This window comes from Penicillium mononematosum, assembly GCF_028829835.1.
Source record: "Penicillium mononematosum strain IBT 11891 chromosome Unknown utg000002l:1.0-8112719.0:1.0-8118358.0, whole genome shotgun sequence".
Classification (NCBI taxonomy): Eukaryota; Fungi; Ascomycota; class Eurotiomycetes; order Eurotiales; family Aspergillaceae; genus Penicillium; species Penicillium mononematosum.
Genome location: NW_026643272.1, coordinates 4,453,735 through 4,468,915, shown reverse-complemented (window position 1 = coordinate 4,468,915; position 15,181 = coordinate 4,453,735). Strand labels below are relative to the sequence as shown.

The window sequence follows — 15,181 nt, the reverse complement described above, 5'->3', positions numbered from 1 at the left end:
GCAACCCCTCCACAATCAAGCCTTAGCAATGGGCTTAATACCCTTATGGATAGCAGCAATACCACCCGTAAGGTTCTCAAAGCCCTGACCAGGAATCATAAACCCAGCCTTCTGAATCATACCCCTAAACTCCTCCTGACTGGGGAAACGCTCAATACTCTCAACGAGATACTGATAACTATCACGGTCACCAGCCACAACCTGACCAATAAGCGGGATAGCACTAAAGTTCCAGTGCTTATAGATACCGTCCAGAACCGGGTTATCAACCTTACTGAACTCCATGCAGGCAAAGACACCACCAGGCTTGAGGACACGATATGCCTCATTCAGCGCAGCCTGCTTATCCGTGAAGTTCCGGATTCCAAAAACAACCGTGTACAGATCCACCGAGGAATCGGGGATATGCGGCATGTGCTCAGCGTTCGCCTCGACAAAGTCCAGTCGCGACGTGTTGTAGTAGGGGGTGTCGAGCGAGCGCTTCCGGCCCTCGGCCAGCATGTCCGCGTTGATATCGCTGATCGTCACGCGGGTCTCCATGTCGTGGTTGACGTTCGTGGCGTGGTCCAGCATGCGGAAGGCGATGTCGCCGGTCCCGCCGGCGATGTCCAGGATGTTCCAGCCGCGCTGGTCGGCGGTCATGGCGGGTAGGCAGGAGCCTGGGTTCAGGGATCGCACGAAGTGGTCCTTCCACAGGCGGTGGATGCCGAGGGACATTAGGTCGTTCATGCGGTCGTAGGAGGCTGCTACGGAGCTGAAAACGGCGCCGACTGTAGGGGGTGTTGGTGGTTAGTTATGGGTTCGGGTTTGGTCGGATTGAGATGGTGGTCAATTGGATAGGGGGATGGTGAACCCTTACCTCGTGACTCCTTCTCTGACTCGGGCACGTTGGTGAAGCCGAAGTGTGTCATGCGATCATTGTCTGTCTTCTGCTCCTGGGCGCGATTGGCACAGGAGAAACAACGGTAGGGGGTGGAAGGTTGGAAAGCGCGACGCTTGGCACTGTAGTGCAAAGCTCGCCAGGCGGAGCGAGTTGACATGGTGGACATGGTGGAATTGGTGTTCGTGAGTCTGGAGAAGCTTGCCCATGTGAACCGGGCAACTTTTCTTTTCTTGTCGGGGTCCCCACCGGTGCGTGCCCCTAAGCATCATCCGCGCCAACCAATCAGAGTGTGTAATTGTATGGCACCACAACTATGACACCTATTTAGTTGCAGAAAGACATTAAGACTTTACAATTGTCAATTGGAGTCTCTGTTTTACAAGTATCTTTGCCGAGTGCCATTATATGCTATTTTGATGAGCATTTTGCTGTTCTGGAAATAGCAGATAAATTCAGGAATAAGATAGACGTATATATACAAACCAAACACCAAGCATGTAGATAATCACCACATTTTCTCCCATACTCGCCGGGCCCAATGCATGTTAGCCAGCTCCTCCTTCCGCCGTTCCGCCCACCCACCTTCTTCCCAGATCTTGCACTCTTCATCGATCTCCGCCTTCCCAGAGTACAGATCTGCCTCTGCAACTTTCACGAAGGAACTCCGATGATACACCTTCCAGAATACAAACATGACGATCCAGAACGCCAGACCGAAATACGAAGTGATGAAGCCTTGCACACTGAAAGGCTTGAAGACAGAGAAGCCATTGAAGACAGCAGTAGCGCAGCCAATAATGATAGCGAGAATAGCTCCGTATGGCTGGAACGGAGCAGCCCATGGGACGAATGACTTGCGGTCAATTCCTTGCGCTTTCATGGCGCGGTACCAGGCGATGAAGACGCAGACCATGCCGGTGTAGGTGAGCACGAAGGCGATGGTGGTCAGATCGACGAACCAGAAGAACACCTCGACGGAAGAGGTACTAGCCACGAGGAAGGTAATGCAAGACAAAACAGATACCGTGATGACACAGTTGATGGGGATGCCGGATGCAGTGCATTTCAAAAGGAACTTCGGCGCTTGGCCATCACGAGCGAGAGAGTAGAGTGTTCGGCTAGAGCTGTAAAGGTAGGCATTGCCACATGACCAGCCTGATAACAAAATCAGAAAGTTGATCAGATCCGGCAGGCCCGTAATTCCGAGGTTCTCGATTCCGATAACCCAAGGTGAAGCGGCGGAGCCAGCGGCACCGTCATCAATCGCGGACATGAGACGTGGGTCGCGCGGGCTGCAGATGATGCCTACTGCTCAGGACTCCGACGACATAGAATCCCACGATGCGCCAGAATGTCATCTTCGCAACTCGGGGGATGGTCACTTCGTGGGTTCTGGATCTCTCCTGCGGCTAGGGCTGGCAGATCAGGTCCAGCGACGGAGAAGGCAGCATAGACCATGACGGAGAAGAAGCCCAAGAATCGGCCCGTGGTGCCCTCGGTATAGTACTCGAACATGACACCCTCGGTCCAATTACGGAAACCGTAGGCATCGTGCTTGGGGTTTCCTCCAACCATTGTGATGAAGGTGAGGAGGATAAGTCCAATAAGGAGAAGGATTTTGGTCGATGCTAGGACGAACTCGCTCTCGCCGTACCATCTCACGGAAACAAGGTTGAGGATTGTGCAAACAATCAGCGCCATGGCTACCCAAACGGCAGGATTGACGCTCGTGTTCCAGTATTGCATGATTGTTGCGACTGCAGAGTACTCTGTACAAACTAGCATCACACCGCCATAGAAATATACCCAGCCCCTAGAAGAGTTAGTATCAGCACCATAAAGCAAAGCAAGATAGGGCATGGAAGGACTTACATAGCAAACCCAAATGCCGGGTCAATAAACCGGGCAGCGAGCTCAAAGATCGACCCACGAATAGGGAGATATGCAGCCATTTCTCCAACACACAGATTGACAGGCAAGATAAAGAGACATCCCCAGATAAGATACCCAAGGAACACAGACAGCGGACCGGCATCTCGCAGATAGGATCCAATACCGACGAAAAGCCCAGTTCCGATTGAACCTCCGATGGCCATTAGTTGCACATGTCGGGATGTCAGACCGCGCTGTGTCTGTCGGTAGGGTAAAACATCGCCCGGGCTAGTATCCTCGGGCACGGAAACGTCTGTAGAAAGTTTCTTCTCCATAGCGAAATACTACTGGGGCTAGGATTTTACTCTAAGTCTAGAGGCGGGGGACGTGACTCTTTATATGCGCACCGACATTGGGGTCAAGAGCGTGCGGAGCTAACGTTGTTGATAAAGACGGTATACATGTTGATCATGCAATATCTAAGCAAAAGTGCCAAGAGCATGATACACGAGACCCAAAGACCACTGATAAGAGAGATATTAGGATTAGAGAAGACGGGATGACCCCAAAAAGGGGAGGAGAAGGCGATACTAAACCTTGTAGATATGCCAAGTGATAAGCTTATCAGGGATTAAATGGTGGTTGACCAGGATTAGCTTGAAAATCACCTGGAACAGAATAAGACTTTGATAAGAGATGCTTAGATATTAATGCCTCAGACTCAAGCCATTTGTGGGGTAAACTCTTAGACAAATCAAAACCTTCCTTTCGGAGGTTGACCGGGACTAACATGAAACGAAACGTCCAGACCAGCAGGTCTAAACCAGTTCAAAATGACCAATGAAGCCCCGGACCCTCTCGGTTGCATTCACCTTAACTGCGGTGTACATACTGTGACCCTCGTTTAGCCTTGGAAGACCGAAGCAGATCCAAAGTCAATATGTATCCCCCCCGCATTTTGACGGCAAGGCAGCGGGGTTTGAGTACACCGGCCCGGTGCTATTTGTATCCCGTCTTTCCTAAAGCCAAGATTAAGGCTTAGCAATGACGGGCAAGACCTTCGGTGTGCTCTATAACGGAATGTGGCCTGTATGTACTCGCTCGTTTCGGTCTCAGAAAATGTAGAACTTCCTAAAGAACTTCCTCGATGATTGCATGCATATGCTTTTCCAATTTGAATTCTCCACGTACAGGGTGGATAGAAATTAATATGACAAGCATATAAACAGCTACCCGAGGTCTGCCCCCACCACTCCACTCAAGATAAATAGATTCTTTGACCATCAAGCTGGGAACCCAAACAGAACATGTGAGAGAGATGAAATATGCACAAATATAACAAGACGAAGAGCAGTAATAAACACCACGATCCGTGACTTCCGCTCAATTACACCCTGAGATATAAATATAAACAGATGATTAGATACAACCCCTTTTCTCTACTCTATGGAATCATTAAACACGCGGCCTCCAACTCCCACAAACCCACCCAGCAACCACCAAGTGAACTATTCAAACGCCAGCGGAAGAAAACCCTCCGAATGAGCCCCATCCAACGGCCACGGCCAATCTGACAACAGCTCCGGCGGCAGCTGGAACTGCATCATTTGCCCGCCCATTGCCGTCGGTGGACCGACTGCCGGGGCTGGGCCAGTGGGAGGAATGTATGTTGTGGCTGGGATAGGGATCTCGCGTTTAGTATCGATGGGGATTGTGTTATGTTGAGGGGGTGGGTGTGGCGCCGTGAGATTGGGTAGTCGGGAGGTGCGCATGTAGCCGTCGATTCTGTCTACCTGCGACCGAAGTCGTTGACTAGCGCCAGAGGCGCGCTGGAGACCTGTCTCGAGGCGGCCGAGGAGGTCGGCCATTTCGAGTCTGTAGGGATGGTATTAGTTATTGGTCGGAGTGGGTGGCTTGGAATGGGCAAAGGACTTACAGCAACGTGCGGACGCGTTGGTACGATGCTTCTGATAAGCTTCCTTCCATGACAGAGCCGAGGATATAACCGATTCCGCCGAGATGATGAAGCTGTAAGCGGTTAGTGAAATGGGGGTTTAGAAGAGCAAGGGTGGTGGACATACCAAAGGGGAGCTGATGGCGTTCAAATACTCCACGGGAACTTTGCTGAAGACGCTGAGAAGTTCTCCAGCCACGTCACACTTGCGGTCTACACCAAGCTCTTCCGCTGACAAGAGGACCATCCGGAGGAGCTGTAGTGTTGCCTGGATGTTGGCAGACTGGAACCCGAACAGATCCTTCGCCATGTCGCCTGTAGTGGGTGGGGTTTCTTTGAATTGCGGGGGCAGCGCGGCGTACATCGATAGTACCCTCTCCATGACTGCTGGTTCTGACATGGATGCCGGGGTGAACAGAGACCACACCTGTGAGGTTCCGTTGGCTGACGAGAAACGACGGCGATTGCCATCAACGACGTATTCTAGAATTCGATATAGATCTGTCGTAAAGTTCCAGCCCCGAAGCCATGCTACAGGTTGCCGTGATACGACGGTCACATCGTCCGGGCTGACGCCCGACTCTGGAGACACGGGCGGGAGCCCGTAGCCGTGGGGTGTAATAAACTCATCGTCCACTTCACTCGGATATCGTACCAGAGAATGCGCTTCGCGATATCGAATCACGCCTCCCCATACAATAGTGGAATAGATATCTAATGTATAGATAGACCAGAACTTCAGACCCAGAGTTAGTGGAAATCATAACCGTAAGATGAGAGAATGCATACTAGTCTTCGCCTCTCCTCGGTTTCGATGGGACTCAGGTTCTTTGGCCAAAGCTTTTCATCATGAAGACCCTCCATGCTGGTGAGAGTATGGTACATGCCGGAGAACTTTTGCATATTCTTGATTTGGCCGTTTTGAATGCTAGCGATTGCGAGAATAGCGCATGCACGCATATAGTTAATACCTCTTGCCGCTGCGAGGTCTCGGGGAATAGAATCCTTGGCCGCGGCGTAAAATGCCTCGGATGGAGGTTCGGCAAGTTCATCGCGATGCCACCTATTCGTGAACAGCGCGCCGTCTCGCGCGCGCCCAGAAACCAAGGCGCAAACTGCCATTGTTGAGGCAAACAACCCCGGATTTCGGAGATGCTCTTGGTTATGAACTCTCTCAATGAAAGATTGCTTGTGGAAAAGCGGGAAGCTAGAAATTTATCAGCCATAGAAAGAAACAGGAGCAACGACAAGCTCGATTCGTACATTGGATACACAATCTCGAAGTATACTTGCACAAGATTTCGGATTTGACGATCACTGGCAATGGCAAATGCATTCCACGAGTTCCGCAATGCGCCGTCGTCATCATACCCTTCCGTTGCCACGCCGCCAGTATTGAAGGTAGACCATGGATCCCCAGTCAATGACGGGCGGTGGCCTGACTCGGTGTAGTACGAGCTCCTAGACGCAGAGGAATTTGACATCCTCCCTGTAGCCTGCGCAGAAGGCGGTACAGGGGGGACGTGCTCGGGGGCAGGCGTTCCTACCAACGGGGTCTCGCGCATGGAAGCCCTGGTGCCAGCCTTGACACCCCGGCGCTTTGCGGGGCGATCAAAGGTGCACGGAACATCAAAATCGGCACAATTCTGACATCTGCCTAGCGGGTCTTCACTTCTGCCGCACTTGATGCTGCGTCTGTTGCAGAAGTCGCCTGTGGATGCGGGATGAGCTCAGAGCTTTCTAGTACAATCCGGGGGAATAATTGCCGCCAAGCGCGAGTGGAGTATACAATTGAACGTGGGGATCTTACAGGCTTTAGAGACGCGTTGGAGCTTTCGGGGTTTTTGCGACATTCAATTCATTAGTTCGTTTCCAACAGAAATTGGTGGTCTCAGGAGCAAGGACGCGGGAGACAATTCGCGGGCCGCGAGCTTCGGTCAGAAACGGGGTTTGGGGTCTGCGCAGAGACACGGGTCGTGTGTGCAAGATCCTGGGGTAAGCCTGTGCAGAATGGGAAAAAGGCCAAAAAATCGACAATATTGACAATCAAGCTCAAGTAGCAAATTTCTCAGATGACATGCACAATTGAAATCCTGGAAATGAGCGAAGGATAAAAGTCGACGTTAGAGTTGCTTGGAACCTGCCACAAAAAGCTGAGTCAGCGGCGTGTCATTCTAGTTGACTCCGGGACGATCGAATGCGGTGGAGATTTGGACGATCGTTGGATCTGGAAGATAAGAGTAATAATATATATTATATACCTGGTGGATCAATTCTGATTTGCATATAAAACTTAAAGAGAAACTTAAAAGAAAATATTGAATGCATTCAACGTTAAAGTCTGTACAGATCCTTGGCTAGTTCTATATAAAAGTGGTTACGACCTAACCCGTAGGGGCGACTACTAGAGACAAGTAACGAAGAAGTGAAAAAGAAGCAAGAATAGTATGTATACAATCTCTATATAAAATATTAAGTGCGAGGTGACAACTTTAGGTACATGATCCTATACATGTGTTGTGTCTGTAGATGTAACACTATACAGTATGACGTAAATGGCAGATGCTTTAGACAGTTCCAAGTTCAGTTGGAGACGTTGTCAGCTCACCCTTGCCATCACCCAGAGCCTCATTCCTGTTGACTCCGTGTTCGGCAAGAACATCACCGTGGAGCTTGTAGGCCTGTTCCATCTTCCAGTGGAATGGACTAGGCGTCGAGAAAAGAGCGTCAATCGATTCAAGAGAGCGGTTCCGAGTTTCGGGGTAGACTGTGAAGAAGATGATGTTAGAACTCAGCATCGGACGTAGATTAATAAGACATCAGAAACATACATAGGTAGACGATCGGGATCCAGATGAGGTTAAGGCCAGCAAACAAAAAGTATGTACGGCTCTAAAAGGTCATTAGTATTTTCATCCAAGTACTTCAGTAAAAACCGAAGAAGCTTACGGTCATGACATCAAACATGATAGGGTTGACCAAAGTGGTCATACCCACCCCAATGGCCCACCCGGTGATCCCGAATCCATTGCCTTGGGCTCGTAAATCACTGGGGAAGATCTCAGTGGGAACCAAGAAAGCAACCGTGCCCCAGGTGGCAGCATAACTAGTTCCAGTTTAGTATATATGCAAGGAGTGTCGCAATTTCATACCGACTTACCCCAGATTGAATAAAAAGAGCATAGTCACAGCACCAGGTGCATATTGAGATGCCTTTTCAGGGTTATGCAGCGAGCCTTCATACACAGCTCCGGCCTTAAATTTGTTAGAAGTATTTCGATCAGAAGAAAAACTAAACTCACAATAAGGTTGACTGCAAACAAAACAGCCGCTCCGCCCATCAAGCATACCCGTCGGCCCAATCGGTCAATGATTAGAGCACTGATGATAGTACCGATGATTCCAATTGTATTGATTCCTCCAGCAAGGCCGTTTTGCTTTATATCACTATAACCTGCCTGGGCAAGCAGTACCGGAGAATAGGCAGTAACAGCCTATCATCACCATTAGCACCCTGATGGTCCATTGGTTGTAAGCGCCGTAACTCACTGTAATACCCGTCCAGGAAGCCATAATTTGAAGCCAAACACACAACCAGGCTCGTCGGCCGAGATTCATTCCTGGTTTTCCACCCTTTCCAAATAAGATCTTGACAAACTCAATGGGGGAGCTGAGCTTGCTTCCTTTCGCAGTGACTATAATCTCAAGGTATTCGCGGTCGATATCGTCTTGGGAGGCCCGGTCTTTGCGAATACGGTTCAAAAGGTCTCGAGCTTCATCGTTCCGCCCGACTGAGGCCAGAAATCGGGGGCTATCCGGCAACATTTTGATGAAGGCAGCTAGGAGGAGTGCCGGGAAACACTGGAAGGCAAGGAGGAAGCGCCATCGTACGTCCGAGTAACCGTTATCGACGAAAGCGAGGCCGAAGGAGATCCAGTATGCGACGGAGATTCCTAGATCTTGAAAAAGGATGTATGTCAGAAAGGATCACCCCCACAGTGGATATCACAAATTGACGACTCACAATTGGCAATGAATACATAACCCAAAAACCCACCACGATGGTTCGCGGAAGAGGTCTCAGAAACTAATACTGGGGTAATCCCAGTCAAGGCTGTGAAATAACAAATTAGAATCGTAGCTCCTTCCAACCCACAAGCTGAGGCAAGACTAGCAAGGACGCTTACCCCCTGTCCCTATCCCTGTAATCACTCTCGCACACAGCATGAAGTCCGAATTCTGGGCGCCCGCCTGCAGAGCGCCACCGACCAGCGCAAATAATGAGCCAGCGAGTAGGCCATTGATCCGACCAACTCGATCTGCAAGCCAGCCGCCAGCGAAACAACCGAAGATCGCGCCCAGGTAATAGATGCTGACAATGCCACCCTGGTGAGTGGTGTCGGTCACTGTCCCATCAGCTTTACCAATGCCAACCTCTGTGACATATTTCGGCGAGCTGTTGACGCCACCCATCACCCCCTGGTCATATCCCTCAAAGAAGATGGAGATCAGCGAGAATATTTGAATGGCAACATTCAGCTGACGTGGCGAAAGTCGCTTCCATAGTGTAGTATAACCCATGACAGTGACTTCCCCAGATCCCAAGAATCGAAAAAAGAAGCTGTCTCAAATAATCCTTGTTATTGGACCCGCCCCCGGCATTTGGTGAAGAATCTGTAAAGACTGGGGACACGATGGAGCTGTTCATGCGGGTAAGCCCACAGCCCTCAAGCGTGTAGCCATTTATCCATTGGAATTCCTAATAGGCTTTTTGCCGGTCCCTTCTGCCCTTAGTAATGTAATCATTGATTTCTTGAACTTGGAGTAGATCTATCAGAAGTAATTGAGAATGCCGAACCAAATTTTCAGTCTCCACCACTCACCGGCTGGTTCGTTATGGAGTTCCGGCAGTCAGGACCGGGTCTGATAAATAGGGTCTTGGATCCTCATGTTTCTCTCTTTTAATATTGTTCTCCTCATACTTCTATATTTGTTATCTACAATTTGTAATCAAATATGGCATCCAACTCCGTCAATGGCACTACCAGCCATAGTTTAGACATCACAGTGTTGGGGTTGAATAGCGGAACGTCTATGGTAGGTGACTATCTGTTCAATTGAGAAACACCACACTCATCAGCTATAGGATGGCATTGACTGCGCTCTTTGCCGATTCCGCCAGGAGACCCCCGAATCTCCTATGCACTTCGAACTACTCAAGGCAAGTACCCAAGGGAATGCTCCACAAGGTACGACACACTGACCAATGACGCAGTATGGTGAAATTCCACTTGAGCCTGTGATCAAGAAGCGAGTGATGAACATGATCCTGCATAACAAGACCTCCCCTTCAGAGTTGTCTGAAGTCAATGTGATCCTGGGCGAGACCTTCGCCTCTGCCGTGCACCAGTTCTGTAAGGATTACAATGTGGATATCAAATCAATTGACGTCCTCGGATCCCATGGCCAAACCATCTGGCTACTCTCCATGCCAGAGGCCGGCGAGACCCGCAGCGCTCTGACTATGGCCGAGGGCACATTCCTCGCCTCGCGCACGGGCATTACCTCCGTCACCGACTTCCGGGTAAGTGATCAGGCCGCTGGACGTCAAGGAGCACCCCTCATTGCCTTCTTCGACGCGCTGGTGCTGCACCACCCGACCAAGCTACGTGCATGCCAGAACATCGGCGGTATCGCAAATGTCTGCTTTGTCCTCCCGGATAGCCACGGCGGCGTTGACGCCTGCTACGATTTCGACACCGGTCCAGGAAATGTGTTCATCGATGCCGTCGTACGCCACTACACAAACGGCAAGCGCGAGTACGACCAGGATGGCGAGATGGGAGCCCGCGGTACCGTCGACCAGGAACTTGTGGACGACTTCCTGACACATCCCTATTTCGCGTTGGAACCCCCCCAAGACAACGGGTCGTGAAGTTTTCCGTGACACTCTCGCGCACGAGTTCATCGTCAAGGCCGAGGCCAAGGGCCTTAAGCCTGACGATGTTGTCGCCAGCATCACTCGTGTTACCGCCCAGGCTATCGTGGACCATTACCGTCGCTACGCTCCTAAGGACCTTGAGATCGCTGAGATATATATGTGCGGCGGTGGCGCGTATAACCCTAACATCACCGCCTTTATCCAGGAGAACTACCCCAACACCCGCATTATGATGCTCGATGAAGCTGGTATCCCTGGTGGCGCTAAGGAGGCCATTACCTTTGCTTGGCAGGAATGGAGGCCGTGGTCGGCCGCTCTATCCCTGTCCCCACCCGTGTCGAGACTCGCCAAGAGTATGTCCTCGGTAAGGTGTCTCCGGGCAAGAACTACCGCAACGTCTTGCGTCAGGGCATGTTGTTTGGCGCTGGTCGTGATCATCTTCCCCCAGTAAACGAGCTGGTTAACTACATTGACGGCAAGGCTTTCGACAACAAATGGTAAATACGGCTCACGGACTTTTTGAATTTTTTTGCATAAGGTTTTGGAATGCATTTACATACTTTCCAATGTTCATTTACATACTTTCGGGAATTTTTTGACTTTTGGCGCAACTTTACAATGGATTACATATATATTTGGACTGGCGAATGAAATCTTGTTCCTGGTTATTTTCTCAAATGTCGGTGAATATCTCAAATCTAAAAATGAAAATGTGCTCAAACAGCACGATTGATGTCAACGCATGTGGTGCATACTAAGTATGAGAACCACCAGACAGATCGACACTAATATCACTAGCTTGATACATAAACCAGTTTCCATTTAGCCTCGATCGTCACAGCAAATATCCATTCAGCCATTTTAGCAGTACACGTACTAATGGCACGTGCCAAGGAAAGTCCAGGGTCTCTTTACATCGGCAGTTGTTCGCCCGAGGATTCACCGAGTCTATATGATCCTTGTGACTTGCGGTGGGCTTTTTAATTTGTTGCTCATGCTCCCTAGGGCTGTGGGGATAGCTTGCTTTCTCTTTCTATCCCTTGCCTAGTAGGATCTAGACTGTGGGCTAAGCTTTTCCTTGGGCTCAGAGAAGGTTAGTCTCGATGCATAGGTGGATAGCTCTTGATGGGACCTCGGGAAAAAACTAGGCTTATAAAGTACCTAAAGGGGATGGTACTTTCGTTAACAATTGCATTGCGCGTGCAGGTATAAACCTACCATTCAACAGATAGAAGGACTATGTTTTAGATATAGTTTGGGCATCATTAATCGAAAAATGGCTAATCTAGAAAAGAGATACTCCTTAATTAATAGCCGTTAACTCGAGAATATACAAATATGGGAACAAGGGTCAAGTCGTGGAAAGATCAAATAGGTTCAAGACATACTTTACCCTCACAGATAGAAGGCCACATAAGCGACTACTCCTGTTATTAATAAATCTCCATCTCTCGTACAAAAATACCAAGATCGACCAAGATCGATCAAGATTGGGTAGTTTGGTCAGAGTTGTCCACACTTTCGAGTGCTATATACTGCAATGCTATTAAGATCCGTGCCGTCTTTGAAATATATAGCCTTGAGATTATTATAATTGACCCAAGATCTAGGGCATCTATTCCAATTTCAACATATATACCGGGGTATATCCAATTCAGCCCAACTTTTATCTCATTTACCCCGCAATCTGAGGAGTGTAACGTTACAGTCCAGAAAAGCTTTGGGCTTTCAAGTTGAGATTTGCCGAGATATCTACATTATCCCGAGATTGATACCTGATCTACAAAGTCGTACTCGTCCACGGGATAAGTCAAGTGTCCACCCAATCAACGATTAGCGACACCGGGGGTATATTAAACTGCCTCCACTTTACCTCGCTATAATCTATTATATATTAACAATGGAAGCGCTAACTTAGGAGCGGGGTGGTTCGTCACCATCTTGGCTTGCCAAAATGGCCCCTGGCAGTTCGAACTGATCGTCGTCGTGCAGGTCCCTGCACTCTCTGCTGCTCTGCTATCCCAAGACACTACTACCTGAGAACACCACCATCTGCCAACATTACCACCTGAGAAGACAATCTCCTGTAGATCTTAGCTTCCGGATAACCGGAATACACCGTTCTAAACTGCTGTTTAGGGTATATCGGCTGCATACGACCTAAGAAATTAATCAAAATCAAACCCCGATAGCAACACTATGGGCTATACTGCACCTGTGAATTTTTCTCGCTATGATGTAACCGATGGCACTGGTCGCTTCCAAACTTCCAAACTTGGAAGGTGATCAAACAGACCCTCGGGGTGTTAACCGCACCTTCCTTAGTATATAAACCACGTCCTGGAATTGTTCTCTCTTTCACACAATGTTCAATATACACCGCATCACCTGCCTTCGGGCTTTTCTTGTGGCCCTCGCTCTTGGGCCGGTCAATTCTGCACCCATTACCCACAACGACCTCGCTGGCCGTGAAGATGGAGGCCCCACCGTGTGGCCCACTCCTCAAGAGATAACCTTAACCAGCGGAAAGGTATCACTCACAGGCGATGTCACCATCGTGACCGACGATTTCAAGGACTCTGCCACGATCTCCACGGTCAAGGAGGTTGTTGCTGCCGCCGGTGGTAATGCAGTTCTCGCCTCCAAGTCCAGCGGCAAGGGCACGCAGATTTTCGTTGGCACGGAGGCCGAAGCTGGTGTCGCTGTCGCTGCTGCTAAGGCTCTTGCCGGAAACTCTGCGAATGGCCTTGACGCTGATGGCTACGTCTTTGCAAGTGGCAATTATGAGCAACAGCCAAGCATTGTACTCAATGGTGTAGACACCCGCGGCACTTTCTACGCGGCACAGACTCTTCGTCAAGTTCTCGACGGTGACCATATTCCCGGTATCAAGGTGCGCGACTGGCCGCTCATGTCTATCCGTGGCTCAATCGAGGGTTTCTACGGTGTCCCTTGGTCTCATGAGGCACGTCTTGACCAGTTTGCCTTCTATGGAAAGCACAAGATGAACACCTATGTGTACACGCCCAAGGATGATCTACTTCTTCGCGCCAAATGGCGCACTCTTTACAGTGGAGACGAGCTTACCCAGCTCAAGGAGCTTGTTGAGACTGCAAATACCAACCATGTCGACTTCACCTACGCTCTTTCTCCCGGCCTAGATGTATGTTACTCGTCCGACGAGGACTTCGACGCTACTGTCGCCAAGTTTAACCAGCTGCGCGACTTTGGTGTCAGCAACTTCTACATTGCTCTCGATGACATCCCCCTCGAGTTCCATTGCGATGCGGACAAGAAGAAGTGGCTCAAAACTGAGAACGATGAATGGATCGCCGATGCCCAGACCTTCTATCTGAACCGCGTTCAGACGGAGTACATCGAGCCAAACAACCTCAAAGACCTCGAGACTGTCCCGACCCACTACGCCGGCAGTGCAGCATCCCCGTACAAGACAGAATTCGGCACCAAGCTAAACAAGAAGATCCGCGTTCAGTGGACCGGCGAAGGGGTCTTCAGCGACGAAATTACAGTCGACAGCGTCGTGGCAGCCGACAAGAGCTACGTCACCGAAAACCTGTTCCTATGGGACAACTTCCCAGTCAACGACGCCAACCGCGATCGCCTGTTCCTCAACCCGCTCACCAAGCGTGCGGCCGAACTGTATAAGCATCTTCTTGGCTTCACCTCGAACCCGATGAATCAACCGTACGCCTCTATGGCCACGCTCGCCAACTACGGCGACTATACCTGGAACGGCCCGTCGTACGACGCCACCAAGTCTACGGAAGCAAGCCTATGGGAGCTGGCGGGTACTGACACAACTGTTCACAACGCACTCATCGCGTTCACCGACCTCAACCAGAACTGGCCGTACCAAAATCCCCAGGTCAATGCGACCCAGCTTAACAAGGACATTACGGCTTTCTGGACCGCTCGCGAAGCCGGCACAAGCGACGGAACTGAGGCGTTGAAAGATCGTCTCGAACTCATTATCTCCATCCCCGATGTTCTCCCCGACATGGCTATGAAGGCCTTCGCTACGGATGTGGCACCCTGGGCCACTGTTGCTAAGCAGTGGGCAACCGCCTGCAAGCACTTGATTGTTATGCTCGAGGCGCTTGATGACAAGGACCAGAGTACAGCCGATGCCGAGTTCAACTCTGCTAAGGAGTGGGTTGAGAAGACCAAGGCTAAGACTGTCGATGACCGTAATGCCCAGGGTGAGGATCTTCCTAGGTCGATCGTCCCGACTACCGGTGATGGGGCCTTTGACAAGTTCCTCACTGATGCCACTGCTGTTTACAATGGTAAATAGATGGGGATACGAATTTGGTAGTATAAGTCGGATATATAGATATAGTGCACGGCTTGTACATGATATGCAAATATTGATAGGAAGAACTAGTCAGCGCCCCATAAGGGCACTTAACCATATTTAATTCCATTCCATTATCTATCTGAGTACTATTCCTAGTTTGAGCGTAAGGATAGAAGATAATTCACGGATCAATACTGTCATGACCGGAGGCTG

General features: G+C 50.0%; 6 protein-coding genes across 6 annotated transcripts; 2 read left to right on the top strand and 4 right to left on the bottom strand.

The window, feature by feature from the left end:
- Window positions 1-15: 15 nt before the first annotated feature.
- Window positions 16-1,049, bottom strand: N7519_003488 (class I SAM-dependent methyltransferase; the record flags this gene model as incomplete). Its single annotated transcript, XM_057290266.1, has 2 exons — window positions 16-770; window positions 860-1,049. 2 exons carry the CDS (start codon window positions 1,047-1,049, stop codon window positions 16-18), a joined length of 945 nt encoding a protein of 314 aa, XP_057151468.1.
- Window positions 1,050-1,388: 339 nt separating this feature from the next.
- Window positions 1,389-3,090, bottom strand: N7519_003487 (putative proline permease; the record flags this gene model as incomplete). Its single annotated transcript, XM_057290265.1, is given in 3 exon segments — window positions 1,389-2,175; window positions 2,193-2,696; window positions 2,756-3,090. 3 exon segments carry the CDS (start codon window positions 3,088-3,090, stop codon window positions 1,389-1,391), a joined length of 1,626 nt encoding a protein of 541 aa, XP_057151467.1.
- Window positions 3,091-4,263: 1,173 nt separating this feature from the next.
- On the bottom strand, window positions 4,264-6,562 carry N7519_003486 (putative C6 transcription factor; the record flags this gene model as incomplete). Its single annotated transcript, XM_057290264.1, has 6 exons — window positions 4,264-4,630; window positions 4,692-4,783; window positions 4,837-5,445; window positions 5,499-5,916; window positions 5,973-6,420; window positions 6,520-6,562. 6 exons carry the CDS (start codon window positions 6,560-6,562, stop codon window positions 4,264-4,266), a joined length of 1,977 nt encoding a protein of 658 aa, XP_057151466.1.
- Window positions 6,563-7,276: 714 nt separating this feature from the next.
- Window positions 7,277-9,290, bottom strand: N7519_003485 (putative MFS sugar transporter; the record flags this gene model as incomplete). The annotated part of the gene is made up of 8 exons (XM_057290263.1): window positions 7,277-7,476; window positions 7,541-7,601; window positions 7,659-7,815; window positions 7,870-7,964; window positions 8,012-8,203; window positions 8,259-8,668; window positions 8,734-8,823; window positions 8,897-9,290. 8 exons carry the CDS (start codon window positions 9,288-9,290, stop codon window positions 7,277-7,279), a joined length of 1,599 nt encoding a protein of 532 aa, XP_057151465.1.
- Window positions 9,291-9,725: 435 nt separating this feature from the next.
- On the top strand, window positions 9,726-11,151 carry N7519_003484 (UPF0075 domain protein; the record flags this gene model as incomplete). Its single annotated transcript, XM_057290262.1, has 5 exons — window positions 9,726-9,806; window positions 9,856-9,930; window positions 9,985-10,581; window positions 10,631-10,898; window positions 10,943-11,151. 5 exons carry the CDS (start codon window positions 9,726-9,728, stop codon window positions 11,149-11,151), a joined length of 1,230 nt encoding a protein of 409 aa, XP_057151464.1.
- Window positions 11,152-13,015: 1,864 nt separating this feature from the next.
- Window positions 13,016-14,965, top strand: N7519_003483 (uncharacterized protein; the record flags this gene model as incomplete). Its single annotated transcript, XM_057290261.1, has 1 exon — window positions 13,016-14,965. The coding sequence occupies one exon, from the start codon at window positions 13,016-13,018 to the stop codon at window positions 14,963-14,965; it is 1,950 nt and encodes a 649-aa protein (XP_057151463.1).
- Between the last annotated feature and the right edge of the window lie 216 nt (window positions 14,966-15,181).